The sequence below is a fragment of the Peromyscus maniculatus genome, chromosome 21, assembly GCF_049852395.1.
Source record: "Peromyscus maniculatus bairdii isolate BWxNUB_F1_BW_parent chromosome 21, HU_Pman_BW_mat_3.1, whole genome shotgun sequence".
NCBI lineage: Eukaryota > Metazoa > Chordata > Mammalia > Rodentia > Cricetidae > Peromyscus > Peromyscus maniculatus.
Genome location: NC_134872.1, coordinates 50,839,252 through 50,865,967, shown reverse-complemented (window position 1 = coordinate 50,865,967; position 26,716 = coordinate 50,839,252). Strand labels below are relative to the sequence as shown.

Genomic DNA, 26,716 nt, shown 5'->3' with positions numbered 1-26,716 from the left:
CACCCATCTCCACTATAAATACACACGCACTCAAGACAGACACATGCCCAATAATCGCTTGTCTATGTACTGAAGAAAGCAGCTGGGATGAGCAGGAACCATGTTTCGAAGGCAAATATTAGTGGTGTTGAATAAACATTAAAAGGCCACTGTGCCGCCTTATGCGCCCGGGAAATGGACTGCCTCTTCAGCAGCTCAAGGGCATGTCCGGTAAACGCTTGGAAGACGTCCTGCCTCTGAGGGAATCAACCCTGATTTATGGCAATCCAGAAAAGACTAGCAAAGCCCTAACCAGCCAAGACATCCTTGCTCTTCTCTCCTCACCTGTGCTGCGTGACCTCTGACCCTTGAGACCTAAGCTTTGGGGGCTCTCACTCACACCACATGTGAATCAAAGCACTTAATACGATGTTTCCAGACTGGGCAGGGCCAGCACTGACCCGACATTAGGAATTTGAAAGAAGACCATACACATGACAGGAGGGGAAAACTAGCCGCAAAGACGTCTTTGGGGGGCAGGAAACCTTTCTCGCTCAGGCAAGCAGTCAGCCTTTGTGGAGAAGACAGCCGCATAAGGGGTGGGGGCTACTGTGTGAGCCCATTGCTGAAAGATGCGAAGCAGAGAGACAGGCTTTGCCTCTCCAGACCTTCTCTCTTACTCCAGGGGAAGGAAAGAGCCCAGCCTCACTGTCTGGGTGGGGGTAACATATTAGAACTTCTATCAGTTGCCCACCCCATCATAAGCCAAATCTAACTTCCTAAAAGCAATGCCTCGGACTCCAAAATATTCAGCAAGCAAAGACAGAGCTTTCTATAATATTTCTATCATATTATATAGCGCAGAACTCTTCACACTTCAACTTCAAATAACCTTTACTCTGTAAATGTATTTTAATGCTGCTATACCAAGCTTGTGCAAACCACAGTGGGTGGCAGGAGCAGGGCTGGAAGCCAGTCAGATCTGCTTCAGAGTCGGGAGGAGAATAAATATTGGCCCAGACAGCATAAGTACACTACCTTCAACTGACTACTGGATCAACCTTCCCAATAGACAGACAAAGAAACCAACGTGAACTTAAACCTACTTTGTGCCTTTCTGTTAAAAGGAACTATCTAGAACACTTACTAGAAAATGGTCCTACAACAGTGTTGTAACAATGAAGCAAGTTATCATTTGCAAATAAATTCTTTGTAATTAAGCCCTGTACTCTTTATAAAGGGAACTGAGTGGGCGAGCTAAAACGCATTCTTGGGCCATGGGAAACACACACAAATATTTTTTGACTAAGTTTAAGATTTTTAAGTTTATAATTTGCTTCCTCAGCCTCGTGGGTCCCTTTGGCCTTGCCCACTGCACAGAATGGATGAACAGAGTTTCTTAGCTGAAAGTTACCACAATGAGTAGCTATCTGCTTGTTCCCCAAAGTTATAAAGCCTTAAGCAACTCTGTGAGAAAGGTCAAGCTATGATTTTATTTTCTACTAACTGTAAAATTCTATTAACAGTCCTTCCCTAAAAATTTATAGTCACAGTGGTACTGACTCCTTCAGAATAAATCCCTCACAGGGTCTCCATAAACTCTTAGCATTTTCAACAGAAAGGTAAGTACTTACTTCTTGGCTCCCGGGGACCGTCCACTGTCACTTTAATAGCTCTGTGATAAGTGGCCACTTGGGGAGGGTTTGTGAAGACCGTTATGGTCAAGGTGAAACTCTTGCCTGTAGATGGAAGAAGGGAAAAAAACACAGTGACTATAAATGGGTGCCAATGACAACCCCACAATAATGTATATAGACACCCAATTTTCACTGAAGCATCTCTGATGGAGCGACCAATCAGGAATCCTTCCTCTGAACCTGAAACCCACTTAGGAACTCTTCTAAACTCTGGGAATCTTCCCTGAGGTTCTATGCAAGAATCCTCCAGCTCCCCTCCCCCCAATAATCTTCTCAATAGTGAGAACAAAACCCTGGGACCCCTTGAAGAGGGGTCTCTGCCTTCCTACTTTATCCAACATTAGGAACACAAGCCTGTGTGAGGGCTGAGAATTTTAAAAGTCTTTATTTAGGATCAGGTCATGACCCCTTGAGAGAACAACAGCAAATTATTATTGGTGATGTTATTTACTTCATATGGCCTTAGCATTGCATCTGCTTAAGTGAACTGTAGTAAGATGAAAGAGGGAAGGTATTATGGGAATCATTTCAACGGGAGCCCATGTCTCCTGTCCCAGCCTTAACGCGCCTGTGGTATATGATTTCATCATGGAACAGTTTTCTCCTCCCAGCTCACTCTCCCCTGACATACATCTCACAGTGAAATCTGGAAGGAACTCCCTATAGAAACGTATCTGTTGCTAAACAAGCAAGACCCCTCTCCACACAAACATGAAGTTTACTTTTCGGAGAGATTTTCTGCAGTGATAGATTCCCTCTGCTGCGTCACATTAATGAACTAAAAGTGATGAATAACGGTGTGGGGGGGCAGGGAAGAGTGTGGTAACAGATCTGAATGTCTGCTTTCTCCAGAAGATGCTGGCCTCTGTTCTACAGACTCACTGACAGTTGCAATCAGTTAGATTTGCAATGGTTAGTCATGTCAGAGAGTCAAAACTGCAAACTGTTACAAGACAGGAAAAGGTGGGCGGGAAACAGTGACTCAATAAGGCATCAGCAGGCTGAGCCAGAGGACCCGGGCCGGCGGGCGTCTGCCCCTGGAGCAGATAAAAAGCTCCTTTTGTTTTGCTTTGTTTTTTTGGTCAGATTTTTCCCCCTTCTACTGAAAGCTGGGAGTACTAAATCAAAACACAAATCTTAGACAATATGTAGCAATGTGAAGTTTAATGCAATCTTTTCATAGCTTAATATGGAACAGGTTATGCGGCAGGCTTAATGGAGAACAGGTCTTTGGCTGTCAAGTCTACTGAATGGCTTTTCTTTTCAAACCAGACCATGTAAGTTCCTAAAATCTGGTTAAGAAACACATCATTTGTTACTGTGCGTGGATAGTCTTAAGACTCTTGACTGCTTTTCCATAGCTAAGGGGGTTAAGAGGGAAGGACAGGGCAGGAATGTGGGAAGGAGCAGAATTAAGATGGATGAATATTGATTAGAAACTCATTAAGCTGCAGCCACATCAACCACATCATCTCACTTAACCTTCCCCAATTCGAGTCATCACCCCAATTCACAAATGAGGAAGGCTTGGCGCAGAGAAGCCCAGTCACTTACCCGAGGTCCTGCAACTACCAAGTGGGGAAAAAAAACTAATCTCAAACCTTTCTGACCTTAAAATCAATATTCTAGGGTAGAGCTGTAGCTGGGAGATAGAGATAGGTAGCATGTATAAGGCCCTGGGTTCAATTCCCCCACACAGAAAAGAAGAAAGGAAAGAAGAGGGCAGAGGAGGAGGGAGGGAGGGAGGGAGGAAGGAAAGGAGGACAGGAAGGAAGGACAGAGGGAAAGGAGGGGAGAGATGAAAGGGAGGAAGGAGGGGAAATGAACAGAGGTTTCTCCTATTTTACCACAGACTATGAAAAAGGAATAGGTAACTTACTTCTAGATGTGTCCCAATTAGCTCCCTGTGCCCAGGAAATAATAAATATAAATGGATTAATGTAATGGATGAAATTATCTGTTTTTAGGTATTACTGATGCATCACATTGTATTTACTACATTGTAGATATTACATGGAATTAAGTAATTTAATTCAGTACAGAACAGAGGATTTCTTGTAAACATTAACATTGGCCAGAAGACTAAGACAGCCAGGAGTCTAAACTGGTCCCAGAAAACTCAAAGTCAACAGAAATGGAGATCAAAAGGTTGAGTAGGAGGTCCAGATTAAGAACTTAAAACAATGGCTGAGTCTCTGGATTCAAAGTTGATTTGCATTAAGACATTTTAAAACACCATTCTGGGTGAGATCAGTGGTCCACAGACTCGGGGTTACATTTTTAAATTGGCTCCAAAGGCTGTGTTGGAAGACAGCATCTCTGGTGCTAATGTTAATGCATCAAGAATGCCTGCGGTTTGCTCTTCCTTTGTGTCTCTGCAGGACCTGCTAGTGAAAATGTCCATGAACATATCATGACTGGCTTGGAAGTTGTTTCTATTTTGAACCTTTACAACCTGCTTGGATATAAGTTATCTTTGCTCTCCTCAAAGTCAGAGAAACACACTTCATATAGAAACAGTGCCAGATACAAAATCCATCCTTCAAGCCCCGAGCATCACAATACTCAGTTATTAACCAGTTTTCCCCTCTAAAAACGCCTTTGGGGCTTGAGAGTTGGCCCTGTTGTTCTTGCAAAGGATCTGGGTTGGATTCCCAGGACCCACATGGAGGCTCCCAACTTCCTCAGGCATCATGTAGTACATAAATAGATATACATACAGTCAAAGCACTCATACACACAAAATAAAACAAATCTAAAAAAATACTAGTAAATAAATAAAATCTTGAAAAAAAAACATTTAAAAAGAGGTAGGGTTGGGGGAGACAGTGTCGTCTTCCAGGGTCAATTTCTACAGCTCAAACTGTGCTTTAACAATGAAGGCAGAGCCAGAAAATGCTCTTTGCACTCCGATCAGCCCCTGTATACAGTGTGGAAGAAATTTCCAGAAACTCTGACCTGACTCACTAATTAGCTCATCTTATAATAATGTGTTTCCTGAGTCAAATGTTTATGTGGGCATTTGTGATTTCCTTAACTTAAAACAAAAAATTTCCCAAATTCCACTTTCCAAAAAGACCAGTGGTGCATGGATCCAGAATTACAATTTTTACACAATTTTATGTGCATGGGTGTTTTGCCTGCAGGTATGTTTGTCCACCACGTGCATGCCTGATGCCATTGGAGGTCAGAAGAGGGCATCAGATCCCCCAGAACTAGAGTGACTGACAGACAGTTGTGAAGGGCCACGTGGATGCTAGGAACCAAGCCAGACTGGTCATCTTGAAGAGCAGCAAGTGCTCTTAGACACAGAGCCATCTCTCCGGTCCCTAGGATTACAAATTTGTTTGTTTGTTTGTTTGTTTGTTTGAGACAGGGTTTCTCTGTGTAGTTTTGGTCCCTGTCTTGGATCTCTCCCTCTGTCTCTCTCTCTCTCTTTCTCTCTCTCTTTCTCTCTCTCTGTAGACCAGGCTGGCCTCAAACTCATAGAGATCTGCCTGGCTCTGCCTCCCGAATGCTGGGATTAAAGGCGTGCGCCACCACCGCCCAGCCAGGATAACATTTTAACAGTGGCTCCAAGAGCTGTGGTGGAAAGGTACCATCTATAGATGATCCACTAATCAAGGCTAGTGATGATATTTTAAACAAATCTTACTTGGGCTGGGAAGACGGCTCAGTGAGTAAGAAAGGCCTGAGGTCAGACTCTCAGCACCCATGTTTAAAGAAAAAAAAAATGGGCAATGTGTGCCTGTAACCCCAGCACTGGAGCGCAAAGTACAGGAGGATCATGGGACACAGAGTCACCCAGTCTGGTTGACACAGTGAACTGCATGAGAAACCATGTCTGGAAAAAAGAGTGGAAAGAGACTGAACAAGCCATCTCAACATCAGCCTCTGACCTCCACATGTGCTCACCGGTACCAGCGCACACATGTGCAAACACATTCGTAACCCTCTGACACACAGAATCCGAATTCTACTTAGGCAAAGCCAATTATATCATCTACAGTTTCATCTAGGAACTAGTCGTGCGATATCAGTCAAGGCCCTATCATTTCTTAGATCCATAGGGGAACCATCACCGAAAGACAGTTCCAATTTAGCCTCAGAGGCTGCCAGGAAGAGCCAGACCGTACACAGGATTGTGTCCTAAAAGGACAAAACACCACACTCTGTGCACTGTAAATGCTTTAAAAGGCTTGTAAATCAAAAGCAGCGTGCTTGATATCAAAAGAGGGTAGCACACCCAAGAGGAAGAAGAAACAAGGAGGAGGAGGAGGAGGGGAAGAAATGGTCAAAGTCATTTTAAGCCCTTCTGTGTAAAATATTAAGGAGGAAAAAGAAGAGACGATTAAAAAACACAACTTCATGCAAGCTTCACGGACGCTGTACTTTATCTCAGGCATTTTTGAATGCTGGGTCCTGCAATGATCTAGGAAGCAAAAGCGAATGGAAACATGAATGCTTTGTAAACCTAAGGCCCAATTTTCAATTTCAGAGTCTATGTGTCCACAAGTGAAAAGGTTAAAAGAAACATAATATTTACAAAACTTGATTTTTATTTTGTTTTGTTTTTCTTTTCTTTTAAACACCATCGAAGACACATTTTTGTAAAGTTGGGAGAGAAAATCCATCCATCAGACAAAAGTTGCTGAGATAAAATCCATCCATCCATCCATCAACAAAGCATGCAGTGAAGACTTAGCAACAGAGATGAAGATGTGTGAGTCGGAGAGGAAGCTGGGGACAGTCTTGTAAAAAGCAGGTCAGGCTTGAGGGTTTCCTGCAACTGAAAACCTGACTCATTTTCGTCCAGAACCTCCTCTTATTGGTGCACTCTGTCTTTTCTCTCTCTCCATTTTAGCTTAATCTTATTGCTTCCTCTTATTCAAAGTAACACAGTAATATAAAATCTATTATTAGTGATAAATCAATTTCTCTCTCTCTTTCTCTCTCCACCCACTCCCCCCCCCCCCAGTCTCGAAGACAAGTCTGGACCAATTTCTCCATCCTGCCTCTGGCAGCAGACTGGAGCACTTCAGATCCTCCACCACGTCCCAGCTGCTTCAAAGGAAAAATCCTACTTTCTTCAGTTAAGATCATAAGAAATATAGGGGGAGGGGGTCAGCTCTGTTTGGACATAATTACACTTCATCAAAAGAGGCCTCCTTCATCTTCCATGCGTGAAAAGTCTGCAAGCAGTTAAGTCTGTCTTTTTTTTTTTTAATATAAAAATTGCTATTTGGGAAACCAGCCAAAACTCAGAAAGCCAATATAGTAAAACAGCGCACACCCTTTGTTTCCTTTTGAAGTTTCTTAAATAAATATGTTGAGGGTTTACAAAGTACACTATCACTCCACCATAGTTTCTAGTCAAATTGATCAGAAAAAAGGGGGGCGCTGATTTAGTGTCTATATAACACAAAAGTGCAATAAATGAAAACACAAGTTTGGATCTGTAAAATAAAATTAAGAGTAGCAGCCCATCCTTTAAATATTAAAATTCATAGTAACATAAGATGAAAGATGTGATTTAGAATATACAGGTACATCATCACATTTACATTGAGAACACACCTCATTATGTTTACTTTTTTTTTTTCAAGAGGAAAGGGAGAAACTTAAGTGTGCTGTGACTCTGCAACAGTAACTAAGAAACAAACAGAACTGCAGAAAGAGGAGATGAAGTAATGAATGAATGACCACACACAAGTGGAGATGAAGTAATGAATGAATGACTGCACACACACCCTCCAACCCAGTCCGTCACCAGAGAGAAGCTGCGTCTTCCCGGTCTTCTAACGAAGGAGTAGAGAGCCTTTTACAGAGACAACCCCTTTAGCTTGGTTCGCTCAGAGTCTCTGCACCTCATTCGGTTCAAACAACCTTTCAGTGACAGCATTTCATTAACATGGGTTTTTTTTTTTTTCCTTAAGTTAAAAAGTACAGCCTCTTGGCCCCATTCCTAGAAAGTAACTAAAACTACTCATCGGAAACAGTCTTGCTTAAATTCCCCTTATCAAGTTCTTACAATGGTAATAATTTGACATATGACCCAAACTGGAGAGTAATTATTCGACATGGTTTAGAATGGGTGTTTCTCATTTCCTGATTCAAACCCGGGCTGCAGGGAACACACTCAGGCACCAGGGTTCACATCACCTCGGTGCTAAAGTGGTCCTACTCCTTTCCTCTCTGAGGGTAACACGTGAAATGGAAATATTAGATCCGATAGACGGAATGAACATAATACTTCCGACAGCAGCAGTCACTCTGGAGAGTAAGTAAATAAAAAACAAAATATTGATCTCCTTAGAGACTCCGTCAAAAGAGAACTCCACTTCTGAAACAGTGGTGAAATCCTTAAAAGAATTACTTCCTGTTTCGTGACCCCTCTAAATGCTCCTGATATCTTAATGTGGATTCTGATGACTGAAGACCCGAAACACTGTGGAGCCACTGAGATCCTGATCAGTTGTCTGGGAAATTTTACAGCCGTTCTCACATAAGTAATTCAAACAAAAAAGCCTTCAGCCAAGCTTGGTGGCCTTTAACCTAGCACTCTAGAAGCTGAAGCAGGCAGATCTCTGCGAGTTTGAAGTCAGCCTGATCTACATAGCAAGTTCCAGGCCAGCCAGGGTTACGTAGTAAGACCATGTCTTAAAAAAATATAAATAAATAAATAAATAAATAAATAAATAAATAAATAAATAAATAAATAAAATAAAGCCTAAACAATGATTTTTAAAAGGTTCTTATTACAAGACTAATTGAAAGCATCCAGAGGTGATATCTCTAAGGGAAGACAGTGATCTAGCTGTCCCCATTTCAACTCAGAGTAAAGCTGATACTGTAGGAAACGTTTCCAAAGCAATCCCATTCCGTTCCCCATTGCCTTTCAGTCTACTCAAGTCACATGACTCCTCATAATTCAGAACTTGATGCTCTGAGCATTCTTTCCTCTACTGTACACACTAACCACTCCCCCCCCCCGCCCCCCTCCTCCGCCCCATGAAATTAGGAGCTAGTTCTTCTGAAAACACCGTTTGACTCTTCACTATCATAAAACAAATGAAAACACTCAAGGGCATCTGGATGTATTTAAACAAACCTTCGGTGGTTCTGTTTCAGTAAAAAGATGCTGAGTTGCATGTGGACAAGTCCGCATTGCGTCGGAGAGCCTAATGTGTTTACTCCACGCCCAGAGTAAAAGTCAAAGACCTACCTCGTCCACTCCGGCCCACGAATCTCAGATCGTTGAACCTTGCTACTTGGTTTTTCATGACAGCAGAGGCATTTCGGAGCTCAGCAGAATAGTTCTCATCATTCCCCGCCATGACAGTAACCACAGTCCCATCTGGTACCTCTCCGAGGGCTACCACCTACATAAAACAGGAAATACAGAAGGCACGGTGGCACATCAGAAACACTTAAAGACTGAGAACACATGCTCACTGTAAACCATGTCTTATCAGGACCCAGTGCTATGGGCCAGCCACGGCAGACCAGAAGGGAAGCATCTGGGTTATGACACTACTTCAAATGGGTGGTTCAGGGTCCACCCATTTTGAAAGCAAGCTAAATTTCCCTTTTATTTATTGTCCAGTTCTTCACAGAATATATGTACATTTTTATTAAATCCCCATGTTAGACTGTCTGCGGGAATTATACCTCAGAAAGAAGGCTGATGCCCCATCTGCAGATCGCACTGTACATATTAAGGTGTCAACTGTCTACAGCCCCAAGAGCCCTGAGGTGTGGTCTCAAGTCAGATCATAAGCTAAAAACAGAAGAGTATTTAGGGGTCCTAGACAGCTCGGTGGGAGAAGCGCCTGCTTTGGAAACATGAGGACTCGAGTTCAGATCCTCAGCAACCGTGCAGAAACTTGGGGGAAGGCAGCTTGCACATGCAATCCCTGGTAGAAGTGGAAAAACAGGCCATCTCAGGGAGCTTGCCAGCCAGCTTAGCCTAATCTGCAAGCTCCAGGTTCCTGTAAGAGGCTCTGTCCCAAAACCTAAGGTGGAGGGGAACAGAGATGGCTCCCTGGATTAAACACTTTCCACCAAGTTTGACTTGAGTTCCATTCCTGGGACCTACAAGATAGGAGAGAAGCAGAGGTGTCCTCTGACCTCCACACGCACATGCATGTATGAGAGTGCATGCAGACATACATACATGTGATCTGAAAACACGGTAGAGAGCAAGTGAGGAAGACATGCCAATGTCAACCTCTGTCTTCCACATGCATTCTGACAGCACATGTGTGTGTGCACGCGCATGTGCATACACACACACACACAGACAGACAGAGAGACAGAGACATGGTAGACAGACCCTGATTAGCTCTATGGAAAAGGACTTTTCGGGTGAAACTCCTAGTTACTGGCTGAGACACTGCATACTGACCGGAAGGGCCGGTGTCTTACAGCTCATCTCCCTACATGGGGCTAAACGGTCACCTTTTAACGACACTGTGAATGTGTGCCGCATGCCTTCTCTGCTGTGGGGCCCAGTGAGACAGTCGAAGCTATCAAACAAATGAAGCCTAGGTACAGAGTAAAGGCCTACACAAGGCAGAAAGTGATCTCGACACAATCAGGAAATATACCCCAGGCTGGGGAGAAGCTTGGTTGGGAAAGCGCCTGCCTTCAAGCGTGTGGCCCAGAGTTTGATCACTACAGGAAATGTAAAAAGCCAGGTGTTATGGCATGTGCTTGTAATCCCAGCTCTGGGGAAGCAGAAGAAGGAAGACTGAGGTAGATCAGCATTCTACCCTAAACAGCAAGTCCTAGAACCCACAGAAGAGCCAAAAAAATAAAATAAAATTAGCTCCAAAAAAAAGACACCTAGTGTTGACTCTGACCTCCAAACATATATACATGCATGTGCACCTGCACATAACTAAGCACACACCCATACCCACAATCCCATTCTATTCCGTTTACCCTGTTGGAATGCCACATTTGCCCCTGTGGTCTTCAACAGTTAATTCAGCAGGATACAGGATAACCTGTCTCTGAGGCTAACACACACTCAGAATCACTTCATCCTAGGTCTGTTGTGTACCTTGAGTTAACAGGGAACCTTGGTAAGAGAACGCTGGCCCTGGGGAACCTTCCCTGTCACATAGAAAGCATTCTGTTCTCAGTCCACCACCAAGACCCTGCTCCTCAGGGGCAGCCCCATCCTCTCCCAGAACTCCCAGGATTCCCTGCACCTCCTACTGCCATTTCTTCATTTAGGGCCCAGGTATCCTGTGGTAACTTGGCCCAGCTAACGCGGCCATTCTGACACAGCACCCTGTGCGCTGGTCTGTCTAGCAAACACCCCGCTCCATCTTTTCCCACCTCTGCTTCTGTGTTCTTATTTGTCAGAGTTCCTGCCCAACACATTCAGATCTTCCCCAGCACCCTGGGCATGTATCCTCCTTAAAGTGTGTCTCTTCTCCAGGGGTACACGGGCACTATATTTTAGGGCTGAACGGTCCCGGTCTGTGCCCCCTCCCCCCAGGTGTCCCCATGATACCCAGCCAGGAAAACAATCAAACAAAATGAAACCTTGTCCAGACATTTTGTCACTCTTACTTGACTCTTAGGCTGTTTCCCGGTTTCTTCAACTTTGTACCTTGCTCAGTTCAATTCCCTTCAAGTGCTGGACTCACATTCCCAGTATCCCACCGTGTCTAGTCACTCTCAGTTTTACAGCCTATAGATTGGCGATTAATACCTCTTTTTACTAGATTAGCCCAAAATTTGAAGAACGGCCTTCATTTCATCTAGTTTGTTTACATGCCTCAACTCCCAAAACTGTGCCTAGCATCTTAGGAGGTGTTTGATGAGTATTTTTTTTTTTAATGGGAGCCAGAAAGATGGCTCGGTGGTGGGCAGAGTGCTTGCTATGGACGTGTGGGGGGCTGATTTCAAATCCTCAGAGCCCACCCACATCAAGGCCAGACACAAAGAGATGCAGATCTGACATTTGTAATACCAGCACCCTCACTGGGAGATGGGGTGAGCAGAAACGTCTGAGTCATTCAGCCTAGTACACAGCCGCAAACAGCTAAGAGACTGCCTCAAGGTAGAAGACAAGGGCCAATATCTGAAGGTGTTCTGTGATCACCACAAGCATGCCATGGCACTCCACAGCCTCACATAGGAAGTGTGTGTGCGTGTGTGTGTGTGTGTGTGTGTGTGTGTGTGTGTGTGTGTGTGTCAAGTAAATGAAAGAGTTCCATGAAAAAGCACTGTTCTCAGCAGCCAGCCGCCTGTGGGCTAGCAGCTAAAATGCTGAGAGAACCAGTTAGGGGATGGATGAGTCAGCACGCCTCGCCAACAGCCAAGTGTCCTTGGTGGAGACCGGTATTGCCTGGAGTACACAGCCATTCTCAACTCGAGAAGTCTCCTGAGTCAAAAGCAAATCCCTTGAGAACAAGACTTCCTCTCTGTCACCTTGGTCTAGCAACTTGGGTGGGGAGAGAGGCGGCCGACGTTACTAAAACTCCTGACCATGAGGCATTTCTCTGAAGCCAAAACTGCACATTTGAAAATACAGAAGTAATTGACTATGTCGGCCAGGATTCACCTGAATATTAAGACATTTTGTACATTTGGTAAATTGGATTTTAACACCTGCTGCCTGCCTTTCGATCTCAAAATAAATATTAATAAAGGTGAAAGAAAGTACTATATGCACTAAAAAGCAAGAGACTCCACTTCCCCCCATAGTCTTTCTACATACCTACTATGACCTTATACCAATCATCTCGTCTCTGAGAACCATGGTTTCCTAATATAAATTGAAAATAATTTTTTATGCCATGAAATGTAGAAGATGCCACATGAGCACAGAGTGTCATTATAGTGATCTTGCTTTGGGTAAGATAAAGAAAATGGCAGTCCCACACCGCATGCCTCCTAAACGCAGGCTTTTAGTGGCGGACCTTTAAGAGTACCACTGAAGGTGTGACTCTGCTTCCTGGCCTCAAATGCTCTGCAATACTGTTGGAAAAGGCTGACCCTTTGCAGGCTCCACTCCAATCCGGCAGTGTTTCAGAAAGTAATAAAAATTATAATAAAGAAATCTGCCACAGTTTAAAGGTTTTTCAAGAGCTTGGAACACTATTATTTTACTACATATTTTTAACATAATGGACTTTTTTTAAGTTAGAAGAGAACAAAAATTGATTCAATAAGGGAAAATATGAAAGATTCTTAAGAGTGAAATATATAAATCCACTTTACTAAAACAGCATAATAATGATGGTATTAAATACAGGCATTTACAGATCATATTTAGCAAAACATATGGATAATTACGAGTTATGTGTACCTTCTATGAGGCTTAGAACTCGGGCCTAGAGAACATGCCAATGTCACACACAGTGACAATATTTCTGTTAAAGCTGAGCTTCAGTCCAGTCCAGTGGCTACAATATAGTGTATTTTCTATTATTCATTCTACCAGACAAGACTGACCAATATTTTTTCTGAGGAGGGGGTGGCCCATGTCTTGGGAGGGGGAGTACTGTACTTGACTTTATATCATTCAGAAGTTTCATTACATGTTAAATACTTTTTAAAGTAGATGTCTTAGGCTTAAAAGTTTCCTTTAAATATTCTCAATCGTGTTTATCTAAAAGAAAACCAAAGCATGAAGAATTTTTTACACGTTTAATCTATACTAAACTCAAGCAATGGAAAAAACGTTTTAAGGGGTAAAAAGAACAATTAAAAGCACCACTCTTTAACTCGTTAGAAGGAAGCATGAACTGAATTTTTTCCTATGCTACCCAACACGAAGTACTGTTCTGCAAAGAACAATTCATGATGAAATCATGATAATTACACTTCTAGGTGTTCTTAAAATATAACAAAGTCAAGAAAAGCATGAGAAAGAGAGGAGTCAGTTTCTGTTCTGACATTCCAGAATTGAGAAACATTTTCCTTTATTTAGCGTACCCCACTGTAAGCAGCACTTAAACCACACAATATGCAGCGTGTACAAAACGAAGTTAGGGGGTATTTAACTCTAGTGATGTTGAAATTTTGTCCGAGACCCATTATGACTAAATCTGTGCCTCACTCTGAACGAGGAGCGATGGTGAATTTGACTTGGCCCCCTGTTCCTGTGGTCTTGCCATACTGGAAGCTTACAATTGCCCATGACATCTGCATGGGCAGCAGTTTAGTCTAAGCTAATCAATTACTCTGACAGATTAACATTATTTTGGCATATTGCACATGCAGTAAAATGAAATATAATTATTTCCAAGATAGAATCTGACCATATCTTTCTTCGTAATGAAGAGAGAGGCCACTCAATAATCGCAAGAAGCAAAAACAAAAGAAAAGTCTATCTTTTTAAAAGTAAACTATAGGAATATTTCAATAAATGCTACAGTGTGGCTTTCGAACTTAATCCAGGAAAGCTTCCTCAACTCAGAAAAAAAAATTGAATTCTAAAAGAAAAATTAATACAATATGTCATCTCAAAAATTTAAATATATGTCCAACAACAAATTGAATTTTTTTTCAGTTTAAGCTAGCAATCCATGTGCCATGAATCACAATGACTTAGATCATCTAGCAGTAAATATTCTGGAACTCTGGAAACACAAAAGCAGTGTTGCCAAAGGAGGAAATACAGAGAAAGGTGCCTACCGTACTTTTCCTCAAATGTAAGTTTTCCAGCGTTTAAAAAAGTATGTATTTTCCACCTAAAATTTATTGTAACTTACTAATAAGTTATATATATTCAGTCCCACAATATTTGCCTTTAAATGAGTTTCACAAGCAGTGTGCCCTGTCTTCATATAAACTAATGTACTGTGATTGACATAACTTTGCAAAAACATTTTGTATTGGGCTTAATAAGGATTTGACAAGCTCAATGGTATCTTCCCTTATTAAGCCACAGTTAGATTTATTTAAAGATATAAACAAAATCTAATCATTAAACACTTAAGAAAGATATAACTCACTAACACCAAGTACGCATAAGTTGCAAAATTGTATTTAAAGTAAGAAAAATGGCCAATGATGTCAACAAAGCCGTCTCAAATAGAAATTGCACCATCATTTGGAAACTCTTTTCATCTACACTGAAAGATGTTATTAAAAATACAAAATTAATTATGAGTCCTTGGTCCTAAATCTAAAGATGCTTTCTCCTATAACATTGCTAGAAAAAAAAAAGTGATATTCGTGAATATCGATGGTCTCATGTTCTCTAACTTAAAACAGTGACATGGGCCTTTACCACTTTGAGTTTTAAGATATACATCTGGATGTCAACAAAGTGTTTCAGCTTGAAGCTATTTAAGGCAGCTTAGTTATGAACCCTGAACAGCAGGCTGCACAGAGGAGATGCTGACAGGCCCCTAACTCAAAGGGTGCTACTGGATGCAGGGCTGACATACTCTAGCCACTCTGTCTACCAGACCAACCACCAACTATTGAGCTGAATTTGCAAACTGCTTCATCCGCTCACTAAAATCATCTGGGACAGAAAGGGCCGAGCATCCTCGAAGAGGAGGCCTAAACTATTTTAGGGTTTTAGTGAGACACACCTGAAAGAAGTGTTAAAAATATGTATTTCTATTTCCTCGACACCTGGAAGGACTGGCTATTTCAAAACTGCAGAACTTTGGTAAAAGTACAACGGTGACCTGGACTTTGCATGAAGACCACTAGCAGTTCTGTGTTTTTTACATGTTGAATATACATTAAACAAGGGCTCTTTTTTAAAAATCCTCAAATTACATTCTATGGACAATACCAGTAGATTCAGTACTTCTTAAAAAAAATCCACTGTCAATATCATGTTGCGGCGCTGTGTGAGTTATCAGACGGAAAACGGTCTACTGAATTCATTTCTAGCTGACTGAAGTCAAACTGTGTCACAAACCTGAAGTATGGGCTCAGGAAATATTGTATTGATTTGAACACTAGATTTCTCAACAATTGTGTTCTCTAAGTCAGGGGTGGGGGCTGTTTTAAGGGTCTTTACCTCTGTGCTTTTTACCTAACAATACTATAACTTATTTCCTACATAGCTCTGGATATGACAGCCAAATCGCTGTCACCACTTCGGAAACGGGGACTTCTTCACATTCTGTCTTCACTGCAGATGTATTCCATTATGTTGAGGATATGAGAACTCTGCTCTGCTCATGCGTTTATTCCCAATGCAAGTTATTTTTAAAAGGCTGTTGTTACATCATTGAAATGAAAATCATAAAAGTCACTGTCAAAATTTGAACCTCCAAATATCTATATATATCTATATCTATATATACATATATATATATATATATATATATATATATATATATATGCAGAGAGACAAAATTGTTAGGAGTGAGCCTCAGCTATCACCCACTTCTTGAATGCCATTGTACAGGTGGGGAGAACGCTGAGCGTCCAGCCCTTGGCTAACTCAATGTATTACAAATTTAAATATTACAGTATGCCCTATTGTTATCAATGGTCTGTTTACTGGTTAAAACCAAAAAAAAAAAAAAACGCACTCTATGACTAGAATGCTTAACAACAAAGAAATTCATTTTCAAAGAGTTTTAAAAACTAGTTAGAATATCCAGGTTTGAAATCCAAGAAAAGTTCAAACTGAATCACATTCCATCTTTATCAGCATTTAAGATGAGCGGTTCAAGACAGTTATATCCTAAGCACAGTCACACCAGAAGGTGCATAAAATGCTAGACAGCGAATTAATAAAGTTTAAACTTTAATGCATGGCCTTGCATAGACAAAATATCTACTGACTTGTGAATATCCCTACTTTAATTTAGGTTTGGAAAAAGATTTTTGCTTGGTTTTTGTTAAAAAAAAAAAAATGTCTACCCTCACAGAGACTGCTTAGAAAATTCCGGGCCCTTGGCTGATAGACATTGCAAAAGATACCTCTCATATGGAAATACCATTTTCTACAATTTCACCTATTTCTGACCTTTTCACATTACAAAGAAAACATTAGTCTACAAAATGGATGCTCTCGAAAAGGAGAAATGTGACATGTGTGTTTTTTTAAGGAGCTCTGCTCGATCCAACTACAAAATGAAACTTGCGATAGAGTGCAACACATACCCCTTCCATAAGAGCCCATTCAGATTTCTGTTCAGATAGAAGCCCTGAAGAGATAACTGCTCCGATTGACCTGGGCCCCCCTCCCCGCCACCCCACCCACACACGGAATCTGAATTGGTGCGCGCAGGGGGGGGGGGTAAACTGGCGACCAACGACGGGGAAAATGCAAGGGGCCCGTGGGAGTTTGGCACCAGACTCCTGGGTGAAGGAACTGGCACCATCTCCCGTTTTCTGCCCCCCTCTTTCCCTCTCTCCCTTTCTTTCTTTCAAGATCATACTTAACCTGCTCTCCACAGATGCTGGGTCCCAGGCCCACCCACTAGAGCTGGAGGCGCCTTTGGGACTCACCTCCCTGGCTGGCTCACCCCCTCTATCCCTAGCGTCTAAACCAGTGAGAGTGGACAGCCATCAACCCAGCACCGTCTCTTCTGGTGGGGGGTGCTCCGCGCTACCACCACCTTCCCAGGTGGCTCTGGGAACCCCAGATTGCACCATAGCTATGGCCAGAGGCTGGGGACCCGAACACCTTCAACCTGCGGGCGGCCGCCCGACTCCCACCGCTACCGGTGCTGGCAAGCTAACGGACTCCGGTGAAGGAGGCCGCGGGGGCGCACCTTGGCGCCCAAGCCTCCGGCGGGAGCCACCCACCGCCCTTCCCGAGCAGACCTGACTTCTGGGGATTTCTGGCTCGTTCAAGGCAATAAAGCAAATCTACGAATTTTCACCTCTGTTTTCATTCTGACCCGCTGAAGTTGCTCCATAGTTTCCCTCTTCCTCCCGGGCTGAGCGGGGCGGGAGAAGGCAACCTAAGCCGGGATCCCCTTCCCCGACGCTCATCCCTGCACTCGGGGATCCAGCGCCTTGGACCCCGCAGCTGCCAGGCCTCGATAAAAGCGGGGACCCCGGCGACCCCGCCTTCCTCCGAGTAACGGGAACCGGAGCCCGCCAAGGAGGGCTCAAAAGTCCCTGTCCGTCCCCGCTGCCCCGCATCCCCAAGTTTGCTGAGCACCCTCAACCCTCTCGCCACGCACGGCTGGCACCTCGTCACGCCCCAGGCGCAAGCATCCTCAGGCACCGGCGCCCCGTAGGCACCCGGCCCGAGCCCGGGAGCTGCCGGGACTGCCAAGCAGCACCCAATCCGGGAAGGGGACGCCAACCCCTCGGAGCGGCCTGCGGCTTTGGGGGAGGCGGGAAGGAGAGCACAGAATCCTGGAGAGAAGGCCGGGATGCCTGGGAGGAGTGCGGGGACCCGCGCCACGGGGGAAGGGGGCGGGGTGGAGCTAGCGGCTCGAGGCTCACAGTGGGCACCTCGGGCGGGCGTCTGGGGCCAAGGGGCTCCAGCAGGGGAATCGGCAAGAGCCGTGACTGGGAGACACGAAGGATGAACTAGCCAGGAGACCCAGGCTGGGATGGGAGTGATAAGTGGGCACAGGTGAGAAGGGGCTCTGCTCACGGTGACCGCTGCGGGGGTAGGTAGACCGTGGCCACCTCGGTCCCCTGAGTCGGGGCCACCAAGTCTGGAGTCTTGGAGAACCCCCCTGGGCACCGAGACCGCCGCGGGCAGGTTCCACCGAGCCCGGCCGGGGGCTGAGGGTGGCCAGTCTCTTACCTTGAAGGCCACGGGCAGGGTCTTGTTGCACCGCCAGTGCGAGGGCAGCACAGAGCACAGGAAGTTGGGGCTGTCGGTGCGGACCAGTTCGGCCGGGTGGTCGGCGATGATCTCCACCATGGTGCGATTGTCGTGCGGCGGCCTCAACCGGGGCACTGCCGCTGCCGCTGCTGCTGCCGCCGCCGCCGCCGCCGCCGCTGCGGCCGCCTCCTGCTGCTGCTGCTGTTGCTGCTGCTGCTGCTGCTGCTGTTGCTGTTGCTGCTGCTGCTGTTGCTGCTGCTGTTGCTGCTGCGCAGCTACCACCGGGCTCACGTCGCTCATCTTGCCGGGCTGCAGGCTGCTGGAGGGGGGGCTGAAGCGCCGGCTGGTGCTCGGATCTACGGGAATACGCATCACAACAGCCACAAGTTAGCGAAGTGGCCGGGGGAGGGGGAGGAGGGTGGAAATGGGGGGCGAGGAGGAGGAAATTGAGGGGGTGGAGGCGAGACCGGGGGAAAGAGGATGGAGGTGACGGGACTGAAGAGGTGAGAAATCAAGTTCGAGGAAGCCAACTGCCGGGCGGAGTCTGATGGGGGCCCGGCGGCCCGCGCGCGACCAGGCACTGTCGGGTTGACGGGTGGGGACACCCGGGAGGCGCAGATCTCCGCCCGGAGGCTTGGGAGCCCCGGCGGTGGCAGCTGCGAGAGGGGCGCGGGGGCGTGTTTGGCCCAGCAGAGGCAAGGGACTTGGAGTTAGCAGCTTGCAGCGGGGGGGGGCCCCTTGGGGCACAGCGTCCTGGGTGCACTGGCGCCCCTCCTCCCTGGTCCAGTCCGGTAGTGGAGCCCAGGCAGGTTCAGCAATCCATCTCGGCGGTCCGTGTGGCCCCGCGCTGCCCGCCACCGCCAAGCCGAGCGCCGCTGCCCAGCTTCTGGCGCCGCCGCCTGCCCGCGCCTCCTCCTCCTCCTCCGCCTCTGAGGCCGCTGCGCGCTCCCCACGCCGGCTGCGCGCTCCGAGTCCTCCCGCCGGCCGCTCCTTCCTCTCCCCGCTTCTCCTCTCGCTCTCTCACGCGCCGCCGCCTCGCAGCCACGTCCCTCTTGCGCTTTGCCAAGTGCCCCTGGCCCCCTCGCGCTTCGAGGTGCCGGGAGGTAAGTGGGGGGCAGCGGATCTCGGGGCGACGGATCTGGAGCCTGCGGATCGCAGCCGCTGCCGCCGCCCGCCGGCCGCGAGAAGCCGCGGCACGCTCGCCGAAGCTGGAGGGAGGCGGTCCCCGCCTAGGGCATAGATCCGTGCCTGCTCCTTCAGCTCCCCCCCGCACCCCCAGGACCAGGAACCCCTTCTTAGTCTGACCACGCTGAAATTGAGAAGCCGGAGAGCCGCGGGCTGCTCCCGCTGTCGTTATTTTTCGCTGTAACTTCAAAAGAGGAGGGAGGAAAAATTCTCAAGTCCCTTCGTTGACGTCTGGACACTCTTCACCCTCCCCCACCACCCCACCCTACCTCGGCTGGAGGGGGTGGGAGGCAGGTTTTTACAGGATTCGGGGTTGGGTTTTTTTTCCCCTTTAGGTGACACCAAAAATATGGGTGACAGGAGGGCCTGTCAAAATAGTTCTAGAAACTCAAGTGGATGCCTGGACACTTTTTTCTTATATATTCATTCTTGTCATTCCTGGAGAATAAAGATGGGTTGCTTTTTTTTTTAAGAACTGAAAAAAAAAATGACAGCTTGGTAATTAAAATAAGTTGTAAGTTGCAAACACGCTTGCCGAGAGGGGAAAAAAATAAATAAACAGCGGTTATACGTGAATTTTCAATCTTTTATTAAGTCTCCGGCTCAGACTATCTAGTGGCTTAACGTTCTTCCTCACCACCATCGGGGGGGGGAGCTAAAAATAAGTAAAAAATGCTTCAGAAATTATTTATTTATGTATTTGTTTCCGGCATGTTTTTAAAGGCGATTTTGGAATCCCCAAAAGGTTGTGGTCGAGAGATGGAGGAGTGCGGAAAAAAAGCGGGCGTTTTTACCTAAAATGTGGTTTTTGGAGGCTGGGATTTCTAATGATTAGGTTTTTGTGGTTTATATAGACACGACTCAAGCTAAAGCGATCATTAAGCTGATGGGAGACAGAAGCACGTGGGTGTCTCCGACCAGCCTCAAATTCTGAGCCTTCAAAACAAATCAAACAATGTGCGGCGCCCACAGAAGCCGGGAAATCCGCTGGAGGCTGCTACACCCCACGAACTAGGCAGGAGCAACGTCGGCCCGGTTCACCTCTCGCGTGATGTTCTGTTTTATGTCTTATTTAACCGATTATTTTAAAACTTCCAAAGCTTCCAAATAGAATCATTTGCCAAAGTCCGGATGATTCCTAACAAGGTAGTTGACAAGGTTGCAACTTCGTGCAATCAATGAAACACTGGAGTCCTCCGTAGAAGGACTGAGGTAGACGGATAGCTGGGTACCCTGCCTCCTCTCCTGTCTTATTTAAAGCTCTTCACACAGCCATTAATTAGAACTTTTATTGCTGGGTGCAAATGCTTCCTTCCCAAGTTCTGCAAAAGACATGTCACGACCCTCCCTATCGTTTTTTAAAGCGCAGCCGCCACCCTCTAACCCCGCGCGCCCATAGTGCTGGGGAAAAGTACCCGGGGGAAAAAGAGGTTTGCCGGACTCACGAGCCTGGCAAGCACAAGATAAGCATGGATCTCTGTGCTCAGGCGACTTGGGGTCCTGTGTTCCCGTGCCTGAGAGGTGTGCTGGGGTCTGAGGAGAGGACGGATGAGAGTGACTGTGCCCTCTCACGAACCGGACGTGGGGATGGAACTGGAGGACACCACTGTGCCCTTCCTCTTTTGTATCATTTCTGCCTTCCCTTTCTGCCTGCTCCACTTACAACTCTGCCCGCCTCGTCCATCTTTCCTTTTCTCTTGCATGCTCTATCCGAATTCTTCCCTCTAGTCTCCCCTCAGACTCCAGCCACCTCCCCGCGCCTCTCAGTCTCCATCTTCTGCCACCGCCTGCTCCCCAACGCCACAGAAAAGCGATTCTGCGCCACCAACAGTAACAACTAGCCCACACCCTACTCCCCGCAGCTGGTGGCCCCCATGCCCTTAGCGCTCCGCTCCAGGACCACTGGGGCCACTTATCCCATCGCAGGACAGGCGCAGCGAGTTGCCGAGCCGTCTCCTAAGGGTGCTACTTTTAATAATCTTTTTGATCACAGGGGAGAGCTCTAACCCTGAATACAGCTACACCACCACGTGCGCGCGCTAGTCTCCCCATCCATAAATGCCAGCTCCGTCAAGGAAGCCAGGCTCCCTTCCCCAACTGAGAGACTGCACCCACCACCCACCTTCCTTACACACTCACTTGTATTCTCACACACTCACACACTGACATCGTGACACAATTACACGCATGCCCCTCCTGCCTTTGGTGGAGCGGTTCTTTGGGGGCACATCTAACGGAGATGGTTTGATTTCCTTACTCCTCTCTCTAAGTGTCTGGGGACTACGGAAGAGGGGAGGAGCCACGGGGAAAGAAGTGATTCTGTAGTCACCGAGAGATAAAAAGTCACTGGGAGGTGATACTGCGTCCTGCCCCCCAGGAAACCCTCAGAACAGGGAACTTCCAGAAACTGACACACACCGAGAAGCAGTCCATACATCAAATGGAGGCTCTCAGAGGGGGTGCTTTTCAACAAGAATTCTAGGGTCGTTTGAATCTAAGAAATCCTGTCTTGGGGACCCTTTCTTTCCCACCATTGCTGGTTAGCCGACGCCACCTTTTTTTTTTTTTAACTTGATGGATAATGAGACAAGCAAGCCTCAATGGTTGGGGATTTTAAGGACAATTTAATCAATGGTGAGATTATTTATTTTAATTAATCATATCCGGTAATTCAGCTTTATAGCCTTCCTGGGCATCCTCCCTCCATTAAACATTTCAGTAGAACTAATGTAAGCAGCTCTTGGAAGTTCCCAGTCTTGGATCCCTTAAAATATCCTACAGTTATTTATAATGTGGAAATGAAATTTTCCACCGAATGCCCTAACAACGGCTCAGGTATCTGGCACAGCGGATGGATTTCAGTCCCCTTTCAAAAAACACACTCTCAGCTGGAACTGATGGACCCTGGAACCGGCAGGTCTTGGCTCTGAGCACTCAACTTCAAGTAGGAAACATTTCCACAGCCCCTTCACCCAAACTTCCCCTAACAGTAAGCGCAGAGGGAAATCCTGCGCCTTTGGTTAGGTGTCATTGCTGCTGTGGAATGCTTGATCTTACTCCTTGGCTTAGATTTTTCTTCTACAGGAAAATGTTCCAGGCAGGGACCGAGAGCACAGCTCATTCAGTAAATGCTTCCTGCAGGAGCATGAGGTCCTGAACCAAATGCCTCACTCCTCTCCTAAAGCAGCAGAGTCAGGCGGTGTGTTTGAAATCTGGTGCTGGGAAGGCCAGACCGACTAATCCCTGGGCTGGGCTGCCCAGACAACCTAGCCTACTCAAGGGGCTCCCAGGCCAGTGAAAGCCTGTCCCAGAAGACAAGGTGGACTTCATGTGAGTATGACCTCTGGCTTCCATAGGCGCGCATGTACCCACACATACATCCTACATGTGCACGAATTCTAAGCAAATCACCCACTGGATTCCTCTTCAGAATCATTCTTTTTGGTTGTATGTTACAGTGCTAAAAAATACATTTTTCCCCTGAAGATTTAACTACTCAGAAAGATGCAGCACAGCCTGCCCTCACAGCCGTGTCCTTTAATGTTTGATTTAACTGTTAAGTGGCAATACCTGGCCATTCTAACTTCCAAAGAAAGAGGGATGTTAAAACAGTCTTTCTTTTCTTTCCTTTCCTTTTCTTTTTTTTTTTCCCCTTTTCTTTTTGGCCAGAGAGAAATGAACTCCCAAACCAAGGACAGAATTCAGGCTTCTTTCACTTTGGTTTCTCATCCCTAACCCCTCCTGCATTATTTTGTATACTTTCTTTTTTTTCATGATGAAAAGTGGAGAAAGTCCCTGTAAAAACTTAAAATACTTTCCCATGAACCAGCTAATGAAGTAGTATAGCCAAGGGAAAAGTAAGACCATCCTGAGCTCTCTGAAGGTGTGTGTGTGTGTGTGTGTGTGTGTGTGTGTGTGTGTGTGTGTGTGTGTGACGGGACTTTATAAGCAGAAAGATCTGTGGAGACTTTCTTTGGGGTTTGACTGGATGAGGTTAGCCTGGAGAGCGATCACGGCCACCAAACCAACAGTTACCATATCATAAATCTGGCCTAATGACTCCTTTTGTGCGGCCTCCAGACTGTGGCGTTCACGTGACTGTGTATGCATGTTTGCATATTCGTGGGCACACCACGTAGGTGCATGTGAGTGGATTTGCATATAGAGGCCCTAGGTTGATACTGGGGAATTATCCTGGATTGCTCTCAAACTCACCAGCCAACTTGATCTGGAGACCCCCCCAGTCTTTGTTTCTGAAGCTGGCATTGGAGGCCACCACAACAGCCAAATCTGAACTCAGAACCTCTCTCTTGCATGGCAAGAACTTTTCTAAAAAATCATTTATTCATTTTATGTGTACAGGTATTTTGTCTGCATATATGTCTGTGCAGCACTTGAGTGTCTGGTACCCTCAAGGATAGAAGAGGATGTTGGATCTCCCTGGCAACTGGAGTTATAAATGGTCATGAGCCACCGAGTGCTTGCTTGGAATCAAACTCAAGTCCTCTCAAAGAGCAGTCAGTGTTTTTAACTGCTGAGCTCCCAGACCACGGGAGCATTTTAATCACTGAGCCACCTCCCCCACAGGTAATATTTTGATAGGTTTATGACCTCTGTTTCATTCACGGCTCCACAAGGAACCCAAATGAACACACCAAGACCTTTCTGGTATACCGTCTGTTCACAAGGTCCTTATACACTTTCAAGACAGCTAGCTTTAGAACTTACGTGATCCCAAGGCCTCCTGACATATTTTTCCATTTTAATTCTTAGACAGTTAAATGCTGTCTGATTTGTCTTCAGCTCAGTCAATTCCCCCCATCGTCAGCGGACCTATAACAATTTGCACGGCTGTAAAAAGAGATGAAATGTTTGCAGCGGAGGGCTTAGCATCATAAACTTTTCCTTGTTGTGCTAGTTAACATCCCCATGGGTCATTTTCAGGCACTCGTAAGAGTACAGCGCTGTTGTAAAAAGGGTGATGCTTGCCATATGATCCTGGGGAGCTGCGTTTACAGAGTGCCTACGTAATCAGTGTGCCTCTAAAAGTGACTTAGGTTCTGTTTGAATAAAATACCAACTTCCTAAATAATATCCTAGTTACCTGAGAACTAATATTCTAAAAATTAGTCATTTCCCAGAATTCAGAGAAATAAAATTAATTTTTTTTTTAATTAGCCCTCTGGTATTTAGTTGTTGGCTCTTGGGCTACGGCAGTGGCAGTGACCAGCAGTGGAATGTTCTATATAAAAGTTTATGGGGTTTTGTGATGAAACATCTGAGAACCCCTAAAATTAAAAGTTTCCTGTAGTAATCCAGTCATCCTATCAAAACGCTCTCCTCTTCCCCCAAGAACCCCAGAGAAGGTGCTATTCAATTCTAATTCCTCTCCCCCAGGTGCCAAGGCCTCACTTTAGACCTTAGAGTAAACCATGAGGCATGCCCCTTCAGTGGGCAAGAATAAACATTGACATCCTTGTCCATCTAAAAAAGTACAAAAATCACCATGTTCACGATGTCAGAAATTTCAGTTACAATTGAAAGGTGTGAAAATAGGTTAGAAAACCAAACTGAATGTCCAGAGTCCAACTCTGTATCCCCTGATTCCAGTACACAGCAGTAGATTACCATTCTTGGTGTTTTGTGTCTCTGGGATTCACCCTCAGAAATGCCTACTGTGTTTCCCCTAAGCTTCCATGAACTAGACTTTCCTCAGAAAACAAAACAAAACAAAAACACGTACTTATTCCTACCTAGCCATGATCAAGTCCCATAAGCTGCTGTGGGATGGTCTGTATGTCAAATTGCTCTGATTGGTCAATAAATTAAACACTGATTGGCCAGTGGCCAGGCAGGAAATAGGCAGGACAAGGAGAGAGGAGAATTCTGGGAAGTGGAAGTCTGAGTGAGGGATACACTGCCAGCCGCCTCCATGACAAGCAGCAAGTGAAGATGCTGGTAAGCCATGAGCCATGTGGCAAGGTATAGATTTATGGAAATGGATTAATTTAAGCTATAAGAACAGTTATCAAGAAGCCTGCCACAGCCATACAGTTTGTAAGCAATATAAGTCTCTGTGTTTACTTGGTTGGGTCTGAGCGGCTGTGGGACCGGTGGGTGACAAGATTTGTCCTGAATGTGGGCAAGGCAGGAAAACTCTAGTTACAATAAGCAATGACTCCTTCATCGCCAACTTTTAGTGATTGTCCTGACAGGTCTTTTTAATGCCCAGATTGGGACCAGGCAAGTGTCTGGATGGCTCCCGCAAGCCAGCTGTGATGTTTTCATTTCTGAGTTCACTAAAATACAGTAAAATAAAATACAGTTTACTTTTTAACAAATGGGCAGACCTTTCCCCCAGCCCCATTCCAGTCAGTGACTCGTCTTGTTCCAGGGCCATTGTTCTCCCTTGTAGATCTTACTTATCAGCTTACTGAATCTCAGCTCCAAATTCACCCTTTTGATTGCGTGGAGATGGAGCTGGGCTCATTAACTATTTCTCTTTACCAACTGACATGGACATGCATCAGAAGTGGATAAGGAAGAGACGTTGCAGGGAGAAAGAATTTTTGTTCTGGTTCCCTTGCATCAACAGCATTTTCCCACAGTGTAACTAACACACATAGCTGCTCTAGCTCCACACACACACACACACACACACACACACACACACACACACACACACACGAGAGGGGGGAAGGAATTACTCCTGACCTAGGTGCTACAGCAAAGCTAGGGTCTCCGGTAGTCCAGTGCTGGGTGCAAACAGTGCACGTCAATCAGCAGCCAGCAGCGCCACCCCCAGCCCACGAGCATCCTCCGGGATGTTCATAACAATATTCCTCTAAGGAAAAGCTTTTTCCAGAGGCCTGCGGGAAAACTCTTCTGTCTTCCAGGATACTAAGCTATGCTGGATCTTAGCTTTGCACACACAGAGGAAAAGGCTCTTCCTATTTCAGCCTGAGAATGGAAGGTGTGTTCAATTAGCCCTCTCTGTCTTGCTTGCTTTCAGTCCTGAGGACTGAACTTAGTCTCAGCCCTTTTTCCAATTTTTATTTGTTTGTTTATTTTTTTAGACAGAGTCTTGCTGAGTTACCCAGGCTGACCTTGAATTCACTCT

General features: G+C 45.7%; 1 protein-coding gene across 9 annotated transcripts in view; it reads right to left on the bottom strand.

The window, feature by feature from the left end:
* The window catches only part of Runx2 (RUNX family transcription factor 2), a 329,850-nt gene that overhangs the window by 227,904 nt on the left and 75,230 nt on the right, over positions 1 to 26,716 (bottom strand). For 8 of the 9 annotated variants that reach the window (XM_076557798.1, XM_076557803.1, XM_076557799.1 and 5 more), the window contains exons 3-5: positions 18,391 to 18,767; positions 8,902 to 9,058; positions 1,614 to 1,718 (exon numbers count right to left, since the gene is read on the bottom strand). In XM_076557798.1, the coding sequence (XP_076413913.1) occupies positions 1,614 to 1,718; positions 8,902 to 9,058; positions 18,391 to 18,767 (639 nt within the window). Of the gene's footprint in view, positions 1 to 1,613; positions 1,719 to 8,901; positions 9,059 to 18,390; positions 18,785 to 26,716 lie in introns of those variants that run through there. The other variant, XM_076557806.1, reaches the window with a different exon arrangement.